Source organism: Phoenix dactylifera, chromosome 16 (genome assembly GCF_051530095.1).
Source record: "Phoenix dactylifera cultivar Ajwa chromosome 16, Ajwa_hap1_PhDact_Kaust_v1.1, whole genome shotgun sequence".
Lineage (NCBI taxonomy): Eukaryota > Viridiplantae > Streptophyta > Magnoliopsida > Arecales > Arecaceae > Phoenix > Phoenix dactylifera.
Genome location: NC_143205.1, coordinates 2812799 through 2830469, shown reverse-complemented (window position 1 = coordinate 2830469; position 17671 = coordinate 2812799). Strand labels below are relative to the sequence as shown.

At 32.1% G+C, this 17671-nt stretch overlaps 1 protein-coding gene and 1 pseudogene across 17 annotated transcripts in view; both read right to left on the bottom strand.

The window, feature by feature from the left end:
• The window catches only part of LOC103718243 (YTH family protein), a 33994-nt gene extending 29692 nt beyond the window's left edge, over nt 1-4302 (bottom strand). For 6 of the 16 annotated variants that reach the window (XR_015974216.2, XR_015974218.2, XR_015974217.2 and 3 more), the window contains exons 1-3: nt 4169-4296; nt 3986-4054; nt 1524-1629 (exon numbers count right to left, since the gene is read on the bottom strand). Coding sequence is in view for 9 of the 16 variants with exons in the window: in XM_026808909.4 (XP_026664710.3) it covers nt 1524-1599 (76 nt within the window). In the remaining 7 variants the exon portion in view is untranslated. The other 10 variants (XM_088713019.2, XM_088713018.2, XM_088713021.2 and 7 more) reach the window with 6 other exon arrangements.
• Nucleotides 4303-4833: 531 nt separating this feature from the next.
• LOC148699705 (uncharacterized) lies at nt 4834-16948 on the bottom strand (annotated as a pseudogene). Its single transcript, XR_016398765.1, has 3 exons — nt 10321-16948; nt 5190-10165; nt 4834-5112 (listed from the first exon to the last, which is right to left on the bottom strand). The product of XR_016398765.1 is annotated as an uncharacterized LOC148699705 (transcript).
• Nucleotides 16949-17671: the final 723 nt, after the last annotated feature.

Below are 17671 nucleotides of genomic sequence, written 5' to 3'. Positions count from 1 at the left end.
TTATGTCGTCATGTACCAAAAAGCACTGCTATTGTAGAGAAATGTAAAGGCATATGGACTTATTTATAAAAGAGAAGTCCTAAAAGAAGATAAATAAGTAAAAGAAGAGCCAGAAGAGAACAATATATAAAAGTAAGAAAGGAGAGCTTCATTAAAAGAAAATACAATGAGGAGAAACCTTGAAAACATAATTGCCAAACTTGATAACCGTTGAAGGATATAAATGTAAATGGAAATGCAAAAAGTGTAGTGCATTCCATGTTTAGGTTTTTCTAAGGTATGGGACATTGCATATACAAACATGACTATTTCTACATAACTTATCAACAACTGTCAAAAATTTATTTTCACATAAAAACAAAAAGGATAAGCATTCTTGTACCTAAAGAAATAGGGACAAACAAAAATCCCTCTTTCATAGGAAATCATTATTACCTTCATGATATTATTTTCTAAAGATTCTTGAAACAAATTATGTTATTTTCAAAAGCTATCTAGAATTAGATGCAAAGTGGGTCTCATCGGTATCCTATCAAATGCATCTTGGAATTTAGGAAGGGTAGTTTAATCATCAAAAGAAGACACTTACATCTTTATGTCATATAATAAAGTTTCCACCATGGAGCAAGTTTCTACATGATTCAAGGGATGCCAAGTCATGGAATTTTGTGCACTTATACCATGACAGTTAATATTTTGGAGAGAAGATGGATAAAAGTAGTAATAGATTGGCAGAAGAGAACAATGTGAAGCCTGTAGCATTATCTCTTGCAGAACAAGATTTAGAATCGGCCAACATTACACATTAGAAAGCTATTTGTATTCCTATTTAGTACCTTTCTCATTCTCATATCAAAAAAATAAATAAATAAATAAATAAGCACTGCTAAATAAGTCAATTTTGAATTCTCTAACAATATTTATGTAAAAAAACACAATAGCTTTTTGTAATTTATTGATGAATTTAAATACTTTGTAGTCAACAAACTGTTAACCAACTAGTACATACATATGGTTGTGAATTTTATGATATACTAAAGAGCAAACATAACTATACTTATTAGGATCGTATGCAAATTTTTTATACCTAAGATCCAAGGTTTGTCGTCTTGGTACTGGATGCTTACTGGTACTATTCTATTACAGTGTCAATACGCCCTATATGAAGACATGTTCGGTGTACCAAGTGTCAGTATGCTCTTTGTACCGCATACCAGTTCTGCACTAGTACGATACAGTACGGTCAGTACGCATTGGTACCGACCGGCACGGCAAACCTTGCGAAGATCCTTTACAAGCAATATTTTATTTCCAATATGACTCAATCCAACTACTATCAGATCCTTTACATTAATAACTTACATATATAATACATACATGCATGCATACATACAAACATACATATATACACATATTATATATATATATATATATATATATATATATATAAAAAAAATGGAACATGATCTACAGAAAGTACAAAGTTCATCATGATAGAACGAATAGAAGAAGAAGTAAGTTACCTTGATCATCAGAGTTCTCTAAGTCATGTTTACTTTCAGTTAATGATGAATCGATGACAGAAGTATTTTCCTTCATGGCCTCAGCCAATATATGCTTCTTCACACCCTGGTTATAATATATTGTATCAAAGATGTGTACATCTCAGAGTTAAGGTAAAGCATGGATCAGCCCCAGTGAAATGGATAAGTCAAAGATATACATAGATAAATAAGATTAGAACCTTTGCAAAATAAGAAAGCATGTCAGGAAAAGAAGCAGGCACACGAAGAAACATGAGAAAATGTGTAAATGCAATGAAGTTTCACCAGATCGCAGATGCCGAGAAAAGGACATTTTAGATAAATTTTCTTTATGAAGGTAATATAAATTAGACAGTCTTCATAATTCAAGCAAAAGATAAAAAGAAAAAGAAGGTTCTCTGCACCTACTGGATATCATAGTTGACACGAAAAGTCTACATCCCTCCCAAAAAAACAACTGACACCATTAGACCAAGATCTAGAGGAAAAGAGAGAGAATATGTTTAAAGCTGCACTCTCTCTAACTCATAGTTCCTCTTCATCTCTTCTTTAATCACCATAAAACAGGAAAATGAATTTATTAATTAACAGTAGGTGGAATACAAAGCTAATTCCAATGTTTGGAACAACATTGTCTGCTTGTGCACGCAAGGGAGGCTCTTCAAGGGCTATAATATCCTCTGTTGGTATTGTGTGCCAATCTTGCACCAACATGGTACATGCTATGTCATGCCAATGACTGGCATGTGCTTGGCACACATTAGAATTGCAGTGCACCAAAAACCAGCACGTAGCTGTGCTGGTTACACTTAGAATGCACTAGCACCATGGAGTTCTGCTGCATGCAAGAAGGCACCAGCATGGTGCGTAACATGCCATAAAACCATGTTAACAAAACCACTTTAACACTAATTGGCAATCGCTTTCAAAATTTTGAAGTGATTGCGCATTCAATAGCAGCTCCAACAGATACTTGAAACATGCATACCGAACAACTCGAGAAGCTTGGCTATTTTTAGCATAAAATTATCTCATATTTTGCAACATGGAATATTTTTCTGTTAATTTTCTGTTACTATTGCCAAAGTTGGCATATTGCATATAAATGTAATTATATATATCTATCAACAACTTAGTCACTAGTTGTTTTTTGCATTCACCAGCCTACGACTTGTCCCTTCACTATGCGAACCATTTTATCTTCTAGCATGCTGTCCCTTGTAATAATCAAATAGTAGTTTCTAACATCTACTGTTGTTTCCATTTCTTTTCACCAAATTCAAATCCTATTTCATGAAACCACCAGCATCATTAAGTAAACACTCTTTAAAGATTGTTTCCCAGCATTTGCAGGGGGAAAACTGAAAGAGAGAAAAAACAGAGACAAAAACACTATGTTCAATAATAACCCCGATGTTTAAGTGATTCAATTTAGGTGTCTTAAAATTCATAAATTACTCAAATTCAGAAACATAAATACAATCTTCCTCTTAAAATCATCCCATATATATGCTTCAGCTTGTCTGTTCTTAAATGTATGGTTCCCAGCTAATGTTAATAAATATAAACACCTTTCTTTCATATAGATCACCCACATGGTCCTTAATTACTCTATTTTTCTCAACCTAATTAGCCCACACAATCCTCGAAGGCATAAATCACGACTAAGATCGTGCCAGAGGATGTTGTATTTCCGCTTGAGAGTTAAAAAGATTCTGAGGAAGTTAATGAATTAAAAAAAAAAAAAAACTGATCTGTTTTAAACCATTCTTTAAATGCATGCTTTGTCATTTTAGCTTTAGAATCTGCAATCGCTCAGTCTATTCTAGTCATACTTAGGGTGATGAGAATAAAAGCACTAAAACATTAATCAACTAATTGACCATATAACAGAGACTCATAAATTTCTGTAATCAGCTTCATGAGTCTCATACACCTATTTAGGTCACAAAGTGAAAGTTATTGTGGCTACATATTTTATTCACACAATCACGTTATATCAGACACAAAGCAGAGATTATATACTATAGAACTGGCAAGAGATTTTTGAGTGGAACCTCCAGGTCGAAATTAGAATATTTAACCATCACAAACAAGGAGTTATCGAAAAAGGCAAATATAAGTAAAATTCACGGCACATAATGGCCCTATTGGCAAACCAGAAACACAGGGTGTAAGTTCCTTCAGTGAAACCCAAAGTCCCAAACTTAGAAGACCAAACATTGAACAAATAAACAGACGAGATTTTTAAAAAAAACAAAAGTACAAAAATTGATCAACTCTCACTTGATCCTTCCCAGCCAAGGCCTCCGTGACCATAAAAAAGAAGAAAAGAAAAAAACCACCATTAGAATGAGCAAGCACCAGATACACATCAAAATCCCCACCCAAATAATAGATAGATCTAAGCTTAGAAAAATCAAATGGAACAAAAATCGAACTTGTTTTGGTCCCTTGCCGCCCCTCAAATCTTGATCACCGCCAGTGCAATCTAAGAAGAAGCAAACGCACTGAAAGAGACCAAGAAAATAGCCATCAGTGTGGATAGACTCAAGGATTGGTGTCGAGAAAAGAGACCTCATCAGAAAAATAAAAACAAATCGTGGTGGTGGGGAGAGAGGCACCTGAAGGCCGCCGTCGCCGGCTGAACTCCAGGTACTCCGGCCGTCCAGGTCGAGGTCGAAGTCGTGCTCCTGGGGAACCAAGAGGAACTGGGAGGATCGGAGCGTGGAGAGAACCAAAGAAACTGATGTTAAAAATAAAAAAATAAACAATACTAATAATAATAATTTAAAAATACCTCAAAACTCCGTATGGTTACGTGTAACTCAAAATCGGCGGGTTCGTATAACTACAAATCACGGAAATGAACCGTCCGGTTCGAGGGCTTTTGGGAAAAACGACCAGATTTCCCGAGAAAGCGGTTCCAGTCTGATTTTTCTGATTCTTCTTTACAACTAAACTAGGGCTATTTGCTCGCCTAGATTTCTCCCAGTATCTGCTGTGTTTGTATTTGCAAATGTCTGTTTTGTTAAATTGAAACTATAATTCCTCTATTTGATTGTTTAATATGGAGAGGGTGTGACAGTCTACATGGTCAAATTATCCCCACTCATATTAGTGTATTACTATATCATAATAGAATGTAGATGGTATATTATAATATATAATAATATATATTATAATATCATATTAGATATTACCTTATAGTAAAAGATATTATAATAATTATTATCATATTATGGTAATAATATATTTTTATTTTAAAATTGTATTATATTGTTATATTATAACTATGTATAATATATATCATCATATAATATTATGATATTAATTATTATTTTCTCTTGTAAGAACAAGTATAAGGAGAATATGATAATATAATTCTAATGATAAACTATGTTTACTAGCAATCAACCCGCGCTGTATAGCCGTTCTTTGATAGATATTGCATAGAATAAAAAAAATACTGGTGGAGTGGATACATTGTTCATTGGTATTTGATCTTCTTATTTGTCAGAGCTTGCCATCAAACTATGCATTGGGTTCTGTAGGCTCGCTGGTTGAACTGAACAGGAAAAACAAATAACATTGGGATTTGCATGAAAAATTATGATGATAGAAGGTTTGGAAAAGCTGCTTTACCTTTTACTTGGCTTTTTTTTTTTTGCATCAGGCGGTGTATCCTAGCGTCTGCACACGTGAATAAAGTTGTGCCTGCTATTATTATAAAAATTACAGCCGAAATGTTTACGGTTTGCTCCAGAAGGGTAAACAGCAAAACATATTACATGGCTGTTGGGAAAGATGATTTTAAAGGACCGTCTTCTAGGAAAAATTCGGCACGGACACTTTTCGTGGATTGCAGCAATAACTTCTTCTGAAACATAAGATGAAGAAGGTCCAGCAGCACTGGTACTTTTAATATTTTGTGAACCAAATGCAACTTAGAAGATATAGGTGACGTTGAGAATCTTTTCGATAACTGAAGGTAAAGTGAATCATCCGATCTTGCATCCGTTGCAAGATTAATTGTCGGAATACCAATAAATTATTGAGCTAATTTGCTGAATGTTCTGAACACCGATTTCATTCTCAACATTTATATTTAATTTGTATGTTGAAAATAAATAAACAATAGCCAGCTTAATTTAACAAAATAAATATATTTTTTTAAAAGAAGTAAAGAGAAAGAAAAGACATGTAAATTCACGGAGGCACCGAGGTTGATCGTTTTTTTCCACACTGACTGCACCAAAAATTATCCCTATATATTTTTACTGAAGCTCTGCAATTATAGCATGCTTGGTGCCACCAACAGAATGAGATGTCGATTGTTTTCAAAATTACTCTACATATAAATTTTGCACGCTAAAAAAAGAATGATAGAAACCCTATAATTTTTGTATTTGTGTATTGGAATAAAGAATATTGAAACTAGAATGTAAAAAAAACTTTGTACATAACTTCTCCTTTTGCTAAAAGAATATAGCTCCATGCCATAGTGAATACCAAATTTTATCTTCTGAATAAAATAGCAACAAAAAAAATATTGAATCAATATATCATACCTAAAAATTGTTAGGATCTAGATTCAATAGGTTTTCGATTGTCTTTCTATTGGCTGCTACTTCTTGCAGAGGATTAACAGTGATTTGTTTATCCCGTGTTATGAATATAATTGGAGCAGCTGGCGCAATTAATCTGTATATCAAATTATTAGCATGCTCATGAAATTTATATTTGTTGAATGTCATATCAAAATGTTTCCATTTGCAACCTGTTCCGGCACTCCCCGCTATTTCTGGGAATTGCAAATTCATATAATACCTTGATGCAGAAGAGGTTGATAGGCACATTTTTTCTAAATCCAGAGAAAAATTTTATCGCCATAATGGTAATATGCTCTATATTCTTTTTCAACAAAGTTAAATAAAAATTATCTCTATATGTCTTACAATCATACCAACCAAAATGATTACGACCAGACCTTCTTTTTGTTTTTCATGGATGATCGTCTCATCAAATTCTTCAGCAAATTTACCCCAGAAGTTAACAAATAATTTTTGCATCCTGCAGGTTAATGAAAATGACTCTATTGGCTTTGTAATATTCTAATATTATAAAGTAGAGAACAGGCAAGCAAATAAAGGTTAATCTACATGCTAAAAATAAGAAAATAAGTTAATGTACATTACTTTAGATTCTCGATTTCAAAATTTCTTTTGCAAACCAATTTTTGCCTCACATATATATGCTCAATGGAGCTAGGCTTATAAAGTGCCCCATTACATTTGCTTAAAAATAAGTAAATATTACATTTTTACACGACAATTTATTTTCATAGAAAGAAATTACATGCAATATTTTTTAGTACCTGTAGATAAAGTTCATTATAATTTCTTGATGGAATTTTGTTAAAATCAGTAAATTTGAATTTTTGGAGAGGTATAGAGTCAATATCAACATCTACTTGTTGTACAATTGTCCACCAGTTGATGTAGATCATATATTGATGGGTGGTAGCTCTAAATTTTTTTTTTCAAGAAATGTTAAAAATTTCTGAATAATATTTACATTTCCTTCAATGAGAAAGGCTTCTATATCAAACAACATCTTTCATATCGATGCTTGAATAGACGTTCCCTATATGAAAGAGAAAATGTTGCTGATATAAGTATATCATTACTATAGATGGAATATTGGTAAAGAAATAAAAAAATTGTAATAACCTCTTCATCAAGTAGCATACAACCAGCCTATTATCCATATTTGGATTTGTTGAATCCCACATTCTGGATACCCTTACTTTAATTCTTCAACTATGTTTTTCTAATGATAGAGCTCAGAGCAAATTATACCCCATTTGGTTTGCTAATCTATTGAGAAAATATATGAGCATTCAATGTGTACATATATTTCAATTTCTCAATTTAACAATAATAATTAATAATAAGGAATGAGTACTTGTTTAGCACAAAGGAATTCCTGAAGGTAAATCCGAAAAAAATTCTTTATAAACAATATTCTTTATATACTCTTATAACATAGTAGATTCATTGTTGATCAAAATTTTGAGACCATTGGATGAAGTTACTCTTGAAATGGAAACATACAGTTGTCCATGTGAGAATACAGGTCTAGGCAAGTAAATCCCTACATGCTTCAAAGTTTGTCCTTGACTTTTGTTAATTGTCATTGCATAATAAAGTCTTATCAAAAATTATCCTCCTTAAAAATAAATGGCCATTTTCGTGTCAAGAAACCTATATAACAATGCATAGAATATAGACTTTAATGCCAAAATGATTACTGGTGATGATCATTGCTTCAATCACTCTTGCAGTCAACTGCATAATTATCAGTCTAGTACCATTGCAAAGTCTTGCACTTTGATTAATGTTTCGTAATAACATTATAGGAGCACCTATTTTCAATTGCAAATTGTGATGAGGAATGCCATAAAATTTTAAAGAATTCAAAAATTTAATAGGATACAGAACATCTTCAAAGTCAAATTCGCTGATGATTTGCAACCAACATCGAAACTTAGGTATATTTTTTCCTCTACTGGAACCAAAGAAAGTAAATACAAATTTAATTCATCCACTATTTCATTTGTAGGTGCGATGATAGCTCATTCTTTTAAATGTGTAGGATTGTTGTAACTTTCTTCAAAATTTTAGTAAATTGCCAAAGAAATACTCTAGATATTTTTTTCTCAAGTTGTCATCAGCAAGTCGATTGGTATTTTTATCCAATTTGCTTCTTTCCCCTCCTCCAATGCATCGGCCGGCATTTTTTCATTACCAATGTCCAAAATCCATTTAACAAAACTCTACACATTTTTTCTCGATTCGTTTTCAATGTTTAGCAATTGCATATTTTTTCATAATCAAAATTTTACAATATTTCCATAAATATGATCAGCTAATTGATGCATTAATTGTTTCTTCTCAATTTTCTCCAACAACAATAGGAAGAATCTATCTAAAATCTCCTCGAGACGTATAGTTTTGTTGCCAAACAGCTTGCCTTCAGTGTCGGAATCCTTAGTTTTGAAAATAACTTTTAAAGATTTATCAAGAGCTTCAAAATAGTTTTTGCGATTCATTGGAACTTCAACCAAACTATCAAACTCATAGATTCAATTAGTTTTGTAAGCTGCATCCCTTTTTTAATTGCGCATATAGAGCATTCATATAAATGAACATATAGGGTAATGAACAACAATCGCTTAACTGTTGGCTCTCTAAAATTTATATCAAAATGAAATAATCTCCATACTAATTCATATGTTGACAAATATCTACAGTCTAGATAAGTTTTTATTTCATCAAACTCTTCATATCATTGTTCTCTAGTATCATTGTTAATTATGACAGTTTCTATAATGACAGATCTTGTTCTGTTGAAACCTTTATTTATACATTTAAATAGATATTTAGTCATCCTAGATTTGTTACACCACTCAAAATTAATATGCGCCTAATACCGTATAACTAAATCTTGATTATATGGAGCAACAAATCTGCTATGGAGCTCAACACCATTCTTGATAATACGACATCCATCATTTTGTCTTCTGTAAATAGCAAGTCCATTCTCATTGACTATTGCTTCAGCTTAAAATTTTTCAGAATTTTTTTTGAACGCTGCCCTCTAACACCATACATGGAGACTTTTAGCTCACCAAATCGCACGGTCCATGTATAATAAATTTTGCAAGACTTTCATATCCAATTTGATCGTTATTTTCATATGGTAATTTCACATAAATTATAGAGTCTATGTTCATGTTGGATACTTATAATCCTATTGCAGCCACAGCAAAATATGAATAGGCGGCAAACTATGTTTCTGAAACTCTACTGTATACAAAGCTATAAATAGGTAAAATGTTAATTATATTAGCTAATATTCATATTGAGCTCGCTGACTATAGTAATAACTATATTGTCAAAGAAAATGAAATTATACTAGTGATGGTTTTTCCAAAATGTTCTCTTTTTGTAAGATCAAGCATCAATTCTTCAACCTTCATTTTAAAAACTCTGCTAACAATATGAAGTCTATCTTCAGATCTCTGACCAACTATAAAATTTAGGGCAAATTATATTTTAGGCTATTGGGTATGATAGGTAAATGTTTTGAATAAATCTGGATGACCATATTCTTCATAAATAGCCATTGCATCCTAATAATTATGGGTCATACACCATGGACTTCCAGTAAAACTTGAAGGTAATATAATTTTTTTACCAATTGCATTACCGTCAACATCTCTCTAACAATAACATCATTGATACCTTTATAAATTTTAGATCTAAGGTCTTTTTTATTTCTTATGATAAAATCAAGTATTTTTCTTTAATATATGAGAAAACATCTACTATATATTGCTCAAATAAATGCCCTCCTCTTAATAATATTTTGTCTTCTATTCTCTGTTGCAGTATGTAAGCATAAAATTCTGTTATTGTAACATATTATCTAACCAGTGAATGCTTTTGAAAGATATCTCTATATTTAATATCAATTCTAGAACCATATTCACCATATGGAAATAAATTTGGACAAAGCCATAAAGCTAGGGTGCAAGTCACTGCTACATTTTAATACTTTGGTTTATGCTCAACAATAATGTCATAGTGTCAATCAAAACTTGATCCAAATCACCAACAATTAATCCATCTATTTCGAAATATGAAGGAGTATTATCCTACAAACTATCTCCCCAATGTCTTCCCACCAATTTAATCATATTAGTAAAAACTTAGGTTGCTTAAATCGATCTCTGGCCATTCTAAAAGCTTTGATGATTTTATTTTCGCAATCAAACATTTTCTTAAACCTTCTACAATCTCTGAATCAATAGTTGATGAGTTATTATCCGAATTCAATGATTTAATTATGTTGTTAACCTCATTTTCAGTATCATATATATACAACTAGGCAAATTTAGGCTTTTCTCCACCAATAGGTAAAAGTGAACCTATTCTATAATGATTTTGGCTATTGATCCAAAAAAACATATGGGCCCACCTTAGTATTAACCTTATTATCAATTTTTGCACTTAATAATGTAAATGCGAACATCGAATTGTATATCCTAATATTTTCTCGAAATCTTGAAACACTTCTTCCTCCATTACAATTCAACAAATTAAAACATCCAGGAACTCTAGAGTTTGTTGAAGCAATGGAAGAATACCCTTCCTTCTTGACAACACAAAGTAAATGTAGGTTTGCATGTATTGCAAGATTTACATATATGTTCTTGATACCAAAACATAGCTCCATAATAGTGGCATCAATATTCAGGTAATCCAAAATTCAAGGGCTCTCTAGATCTTCCTACACACACAAAAAAAAGATACCATATTCCCCTTGATGCGATGATATTTCAATAATATTATACAAACGAAGCTCAATTTAGGAAAATAGCTTACTTGTATTATGATTGGTTTTGGTCGATATTTGCCGAGGAAAATAATGATGACCAGCACAACTTGAAAAAAAATTCGAATCTTGCTGAATTGTATGTTTATGGAAAATACAACTAAATATCAATACATGCAAAGCATAAGCTAGATTGACATTCTTTTTTAATAATGAATGTTCTACCTTCATCGATCATGGATAAGTTAGATTCTCCAGGGCAAAAAGAATTCATATGCACTCCTGAACTGCTATCTTCTGAAACAATACCCTAGAAATAATCAAATATACTCATCATGTCTTCTTCTTTCTTATATCTATTAGCAACAAGTCTAGCTTTTTTTCTTATTACAGTTCCATCTTCATTTAATTTATTATGTATACCCATTTCGTTCCTATTACTGGATAATTCTTGGATCTGCTTACAAGTTTCCAAACATTATTTTTTTAAATTAGTTTAATTCTTCTTGCATAGCAATTAACCAATTATGATCTTGTTCAGCTTCTTCTATAGATTTAGGTTTAATTTAGGAAATTAGATCAAAATGATTACATGTATCTCTAATAGATGATTTAGTTCTTATCCCATGTGAAGGATCACTAATTATAAGTTCTTTAGGATGATTGTAAACATACCTCCATTCTCTAGGTAAGTTTTTTCTACCTTGAGATTGCTATTGTGAGTGATCCTCTTCTTCTTGATTATCATTATCTTTTTCTTTATGGTCCATTACATCTTGTGTAGATATGTCCTTCAAGGTAAGGTCCTTTATTTTCTTGCCTAATAAATTTGCGTCATTATCAAAAAAAAATTCTTTCTTGAAGAATGGTCACTAGTTTCATCAAATATAATATGAATGGACTCTCCTACAACTAAAGTTCTTTTATTGAATACTCTATATGCTTTGCTAGATGAAATGTATCCAAGAAAGACAGATTTATCAGATTTGGCATCAAATTTTTCTAGCTTATCTTTTTCATTATTAAGTACAAAATATTTGCATCCGAAAATGTGAAAATACCTAATTTTAGGTTTTCTATTTTTTCAAAGCTCATAGGGTGTTTTCTTAAACAAAGGTCTAATAGAAACCCTTTTTAGAATGTGACAAATTGTAGTGTACCTCAGCCCAAAAGTATTTTGAAAGATGGCTCTCACACAATATAGTTTTAGCCATTTTTCCAAAGATTTTATTTTTTCTTTCTACTATCTCATTCTGTTGAGGTATCCTAGGTGTAGAAAAAATATATTCTATTCTATTCCAAAGATTTTATTTTTTCTTTCTACTATCTCATTCTGTTGAGGTATCCTAGGTGTAGAAAAAATATATTCTATTCTATTTTTGTTACAAAATTTTTAAATTTATGATTTTTAAATTTAATTTCATGATCACTTCTTATTTGAAGAACTTGTAAACCCTTTTTATTTAAAATCCTTTTAAGATGTTTTGAAAAAACAGAAAAAGCTTCATTTTTATATGCAAGAAATAACACCTATGTGAATCTTGAAAAATCATCAATGATGATAAAACCAAAATATTTGCCACCAAGATTTGAAATTCTTGTTGGCCCAAATAAATCCATATGCAGTAGTTCTAATGGCCTAAAAGTTGAAACTATATATATTTCTAGATTTGAAGAAAACTCTAAATTATTTTTTTAGTTGGCATGCATGATAGATTTTATCCTTTCAAAATTTAACTTTGGCAGACCTAAAACTAGATCTTTTTTAGCTAATTTTGAAATAAGGTCCATACTTGAATGGGCTAATCTACAATCTCACTGATTTTGGTATTCATAGCAACCAAGCATTGCATGTTTTCTATAGATAAGTGGTCAAGATTGACCAAATATATATTCCCATGTCTATGCCCTATAAACCTTATGTTATCATCATTGGGACCAAAAATAATATATATAGGGGATTCAAAATTTACTTTAAAACCTTTATTACATAATTGGCTAATGTTGAGGAGGTTATGTTTAAGACCATCTACTAGTAATACATTTTCAATAAAGTAGAGGGAGTGATACTAATATTACCAATTTCAATGATCTTTTCTTTGTCGTTGTCGCCAAAGGTGACCACCCCTCCTCCTTTTCTTTCAAGAAAATTGAATTGTAATTCATCCACCATCATGTGTCTAGAGCACCCACTGTCCAGTCTATATCATGGCCTGATAGACACATCTGTATCACAAAATTTAAATTTTTATTTTAGGTACCCAAGCTCTCTTAGATCCTTGCAGGTAAGCTATTATGGTTCCTTTTGGAACTCAAATTTTCTTAATAGCTACTTTACCATTTAAGTTATTTTCTTTATGATTGCAGGTAAAGAATTTGTGCCCAATTCTACTACAATTATAAACTATTATCTTTCTTGATTGATTGCTTGATGATTTGACAAATATTTTTTTAATGATTTTTGTTTTAATAGAGGATTATAGCCAAGTCCTGTTTTATCAAAAATAACTTATTGGCTATCTAAAATCATATTCAATTTTTCAGAACTTAAAGTAAACTTTTAACAATTGGTTTCAGTTTATTTACTTCTTTACTTAGGTTTTGATTTTTTTTTCCAATAATGTTTGTTTAACTTTTAAGATATTTTTATTTCTATTTATGAGAATTTGATTTTTCAGTCTTAGTTCTTTGTTCTTTTGACTAAGCTTTCTAAATTCATCTATTAGATCATAGAAAGCTTCCTGAAGTTCATCAAAGGTGAATCATTTAAGGGTTTGGAACTTACCTCATCCTCATGAACCATGAGGCACAGGTTTGCTGTTTCTTAGGTCTTATCTTCTAAACTGGATTCATTGCTATCACTCCATGTAGCGACCATTGTTTTCTTCCATGGCTTTTTTGAAGCTTTCTTAAGTAGTGGGCAATCCGCTCTAAAGTGTCCCAGCTTTTTGCATTCATAGCATACTAACAGCTGCTTTTTTTTTTCTTTTTTGTACTTTGCTCCCCCTTAGCCAAAGGCCATCTTCTTGTTCCTTGTCTTTTACTTCTCATGAACTTTCTAAATTTTCTCGTTATCAGAGCTATTTCTTCATCCCTTTCTGTACTGTCAGATTCTTCGCTCTCTTCTTCTTGTTGAGATATTGACTTGAGAGTGATGGTACTCCTTTTCGACTCATCTTCTTCAAGGTTCTGTCTCATTTATAGCTCATGAGTTATTAGAGAACCTAGAAGTTCTTCTAAAGAAAGGGTGTTAAGATCTTTAGCTTCTTAAATGACTGTGATTTTGGCCTTCCAAGCTCTTGGTAGTAACCTAAGAATCTTTCTCACCAAATTACTGTTAGTATAAAATTTACCAAGACTTTTAATATCATTAATAATATTTATCAGTTGAGTAAATATATCAAAAATTGACTCACTAGACTCCATTTTAAATTGACCTTCATAAGTTATTTCTAGCCTATCCCAAATCTCTTTAGCCAAAAAACAAGTTGAAATGTGATTAAATTTATCGGTATCTAATGAGCAATAAAGAACATTCATGGCCTTAACATATAGCTGCGCCATCTTTTTATCAAAATCATCCAATTTTCCTTTGGGTTTAGGAAGATACATACCATACCATCAATAATTTTTGTGGGTGTATGAGGTCCATTAACTATAACACTCCATATGTCATAGTTGAGTGCCTGAATAAAAATGCGTATGCGTATTGTCTAGTAGGTATAGTTGGTGCCATTAAACAATGGAGGACTGTTTGTAGATTGTCTCTCACCAAGAGAGGTTCCAATAGAGGCTGCCATAGATCTTTAACTCGTTGATGGTTAGGTCAACGAGAGGCTTGAGAACTAGGCTCTAATACCATATGTTGTCCAGCTATACAGCCCAAAAGGAGGGTGAATTGGGCTTTTCAAAAACTTAAGTGCAATGCAGCAGAATTAAAAGCTTGATAAATGAATATTACCTTTATCAAAAAAGCAATAAGGAGATATGCTATAAATAAATGCAGGCAATACAAGTAATGCAAAGACACAAGATTTATAGTGCTTCGGTGCAACTCTGCACCTATGTCTACTCTTCAAGACTTTCCTCTTAGAAATTTTACTATAATCTTTTTGAAATTATAGTTTGATAGTTTTACACGGGCTCACAATCAACCTAGTTGATTTTCTCAGGCAATCAACAAAAATCTATACCAATTATTTTACTCAGGCTCACAATCAACCCATTTGATTTTTTCAGACAATCAACCAAAATTTTCACTGAGCCTATTCCAGGCTCAATATAATTCAATTCATGATCTGGATGGATGTTACCCTAAGTTTCAGTCTCTGAAACTTGTTACAATAAAGTATTGAAAAAATTAAGTGCAAGCATAATAAAGCACAACTTCTAAACAAAAAATATAGAGAAATAAGTGGAGCTTGACTCTATTGGTTGGCTTTGATTGATCTTGAATATCCTTCACCAACTCTCAACTGTAGAAGATAGGATCGTTTAGCTCATTATGAATGCTCTTGAATGATTTTCTCTTTGAAGCTCTCTTTTTTTTCTTTACTCTGATGAATTTTTCTTTGTATTGCTTAAGCTTTCTTTTTTCTTTGAAGTTTCCATATATTTATATTCTTTGGAGGAGGTCGGAACACACTCCTAGCCGTTAGACAGATAAAAGAGCTATTGTGAGATAAAAAACAATTAATGTAACTCTTAAAAAAATAGTCGTTACTCTTGTCAGGCATAAAAGAGTCAACTCGATATCTTTAGGGGTTGATTCGTGATCTTTAGGAGTCGACTCATGATCTTCAGGGGTTGACTCGATCTCACTTCTGTTTCTGCTGCGCTTTGTCTTTCTTCTGTGTACATTGAGGAGTCGGCTCTTTCAGTTTAGGGGTCGACTCGTCTGTTGATAGAAGTTGACTCATTATTTTTAAGGATCAATTCTTCAACGACCTAAGTTTTACTGCTCTCTGTCTTTTCACTGTGGCCATTCAGAGGTCAACTCATTATTTTCTAGGGTCAATTCTTGTTTGATTAGAGTCGGATCATGATTTTCATGGATCGACTCACTAATACGATAAATTTTTCGGCTCTCTATCTTTTGTCTATAGCCATCAAGATTCGACTCACTTGTCTCTAGAGTCGACTCGTCAAAGTGATGAATTCCGTGGCTTTTTGTCTATCTTCTAAGATTGATCTAGGGTCGACTCGTGATCTGCTGGAGTTGGCTCTTGAAGATGTATCAGACAGTCACGGTGTGCTAGGGTCGACTTATGCATTTTAGGGTCGACTCTTGAGATGGCTTAGAACTAAATTTTCTATATATGCTTGTGAGCTTCCAATGATTATTTTCATGACCTTTTTCTAGTTATACTTCTTAATATTGAACTTCAGATAGGTGATCTTTAATTAAGAGTAACTAAAGGCTTTTTTCTTTACTTTTTAAAATCAATCAATTAAACTGAAGGCAATAAATTAGTTATCTTTTTCCATAATTATTTTGTATCATCATAATCAATCCTTTAGGATCAATAGCAATTACGGCAAAAAAGGAATCAAATATCGAATAAGAAAATTTGATTAAAAAAACTATGGAGATGTGATTTCATTAAAAATTGAACCATATCTGATTCACAAATTTAGGAATATTAATATAATAATTCTACATCATAAAAGCTAAAAAATAATGCATATAAAAAAAATATTCTAAAAAAGTAATAAAGATATCCATCCAGACAAATCTGGCTAGCCATCTTTTTAGTCCAATTTTATATGAAAAGATACAAAACAAATTTATGCTTTTTCTTTTTTAGTCGCCAATTCATGTAACATGCATATGCATAGAGATGTTCACATGGGGAAAAAAAAGAAGCAAAAATGACAAAAAAAATTTACAAGCACATAGCAATGAAAAAAATTAACTACATGGTTTGTTTTTTTTCATCCTAAAAGCATAAATGCATAGAGCAAAAATTATATGTCTTTATTTTTTTTGACCTTGCACAATCAAAGAAAGGAAAGCAAAGTCTTTGAGGACTGTAAGATCATCCTTCAAAAAGAAAAAGAATTTTTTTAAATCAAAGGCTATAATTTTTTTAGCTAGCTTATAAGAATAATATAAAAAAATGTTTCATATGCTGGCTTTTTTTTTTTTTGAGGAAAAAAAGAAACTGCTGCTGGCGGCCGCACGTCAACTCGTGGGCGGAACAATACTCGATCTTTATCCAACAAACAAGCATTTTTTAATTAAAAGAAAATGAAAGAGTGATTGTGGCTGGCCACCATGTATCCAGTCACGGACGGAACAGTAGTGAGCCTCCTCATTTTTTTTTGAAAAAAAAAAAGAGGAACCATTGCCGCTCGCTGTGCGTCCAACTCACAGGTGAAACGGTAGCGAGTCTCAGATCAACTTGTTTAACCCCTCTGCTCAACCCACCCTCCCTCTCCCCCGATCAATTGACACTCAACCCACTCCTCCTGTCCTTCGATCCTCCATTCAACCCATGCTTAATACACTCCTCCTCTACTGTGCTCATCTGCTTAGCCCACCCTATTTTTCTTTCGCTCAACCTACTCTTCCTATCTGTTATAACTATTATGAGATCATTGATTGATTGATTATATCAAACTTAGTTTCACCAAACTTCATCTTGATTAATTTATGATTGATTATGCTAAACTTAATATGCCTTACCAAATTTCATCAACCTCTTAGTTCTATATAAAAGCTG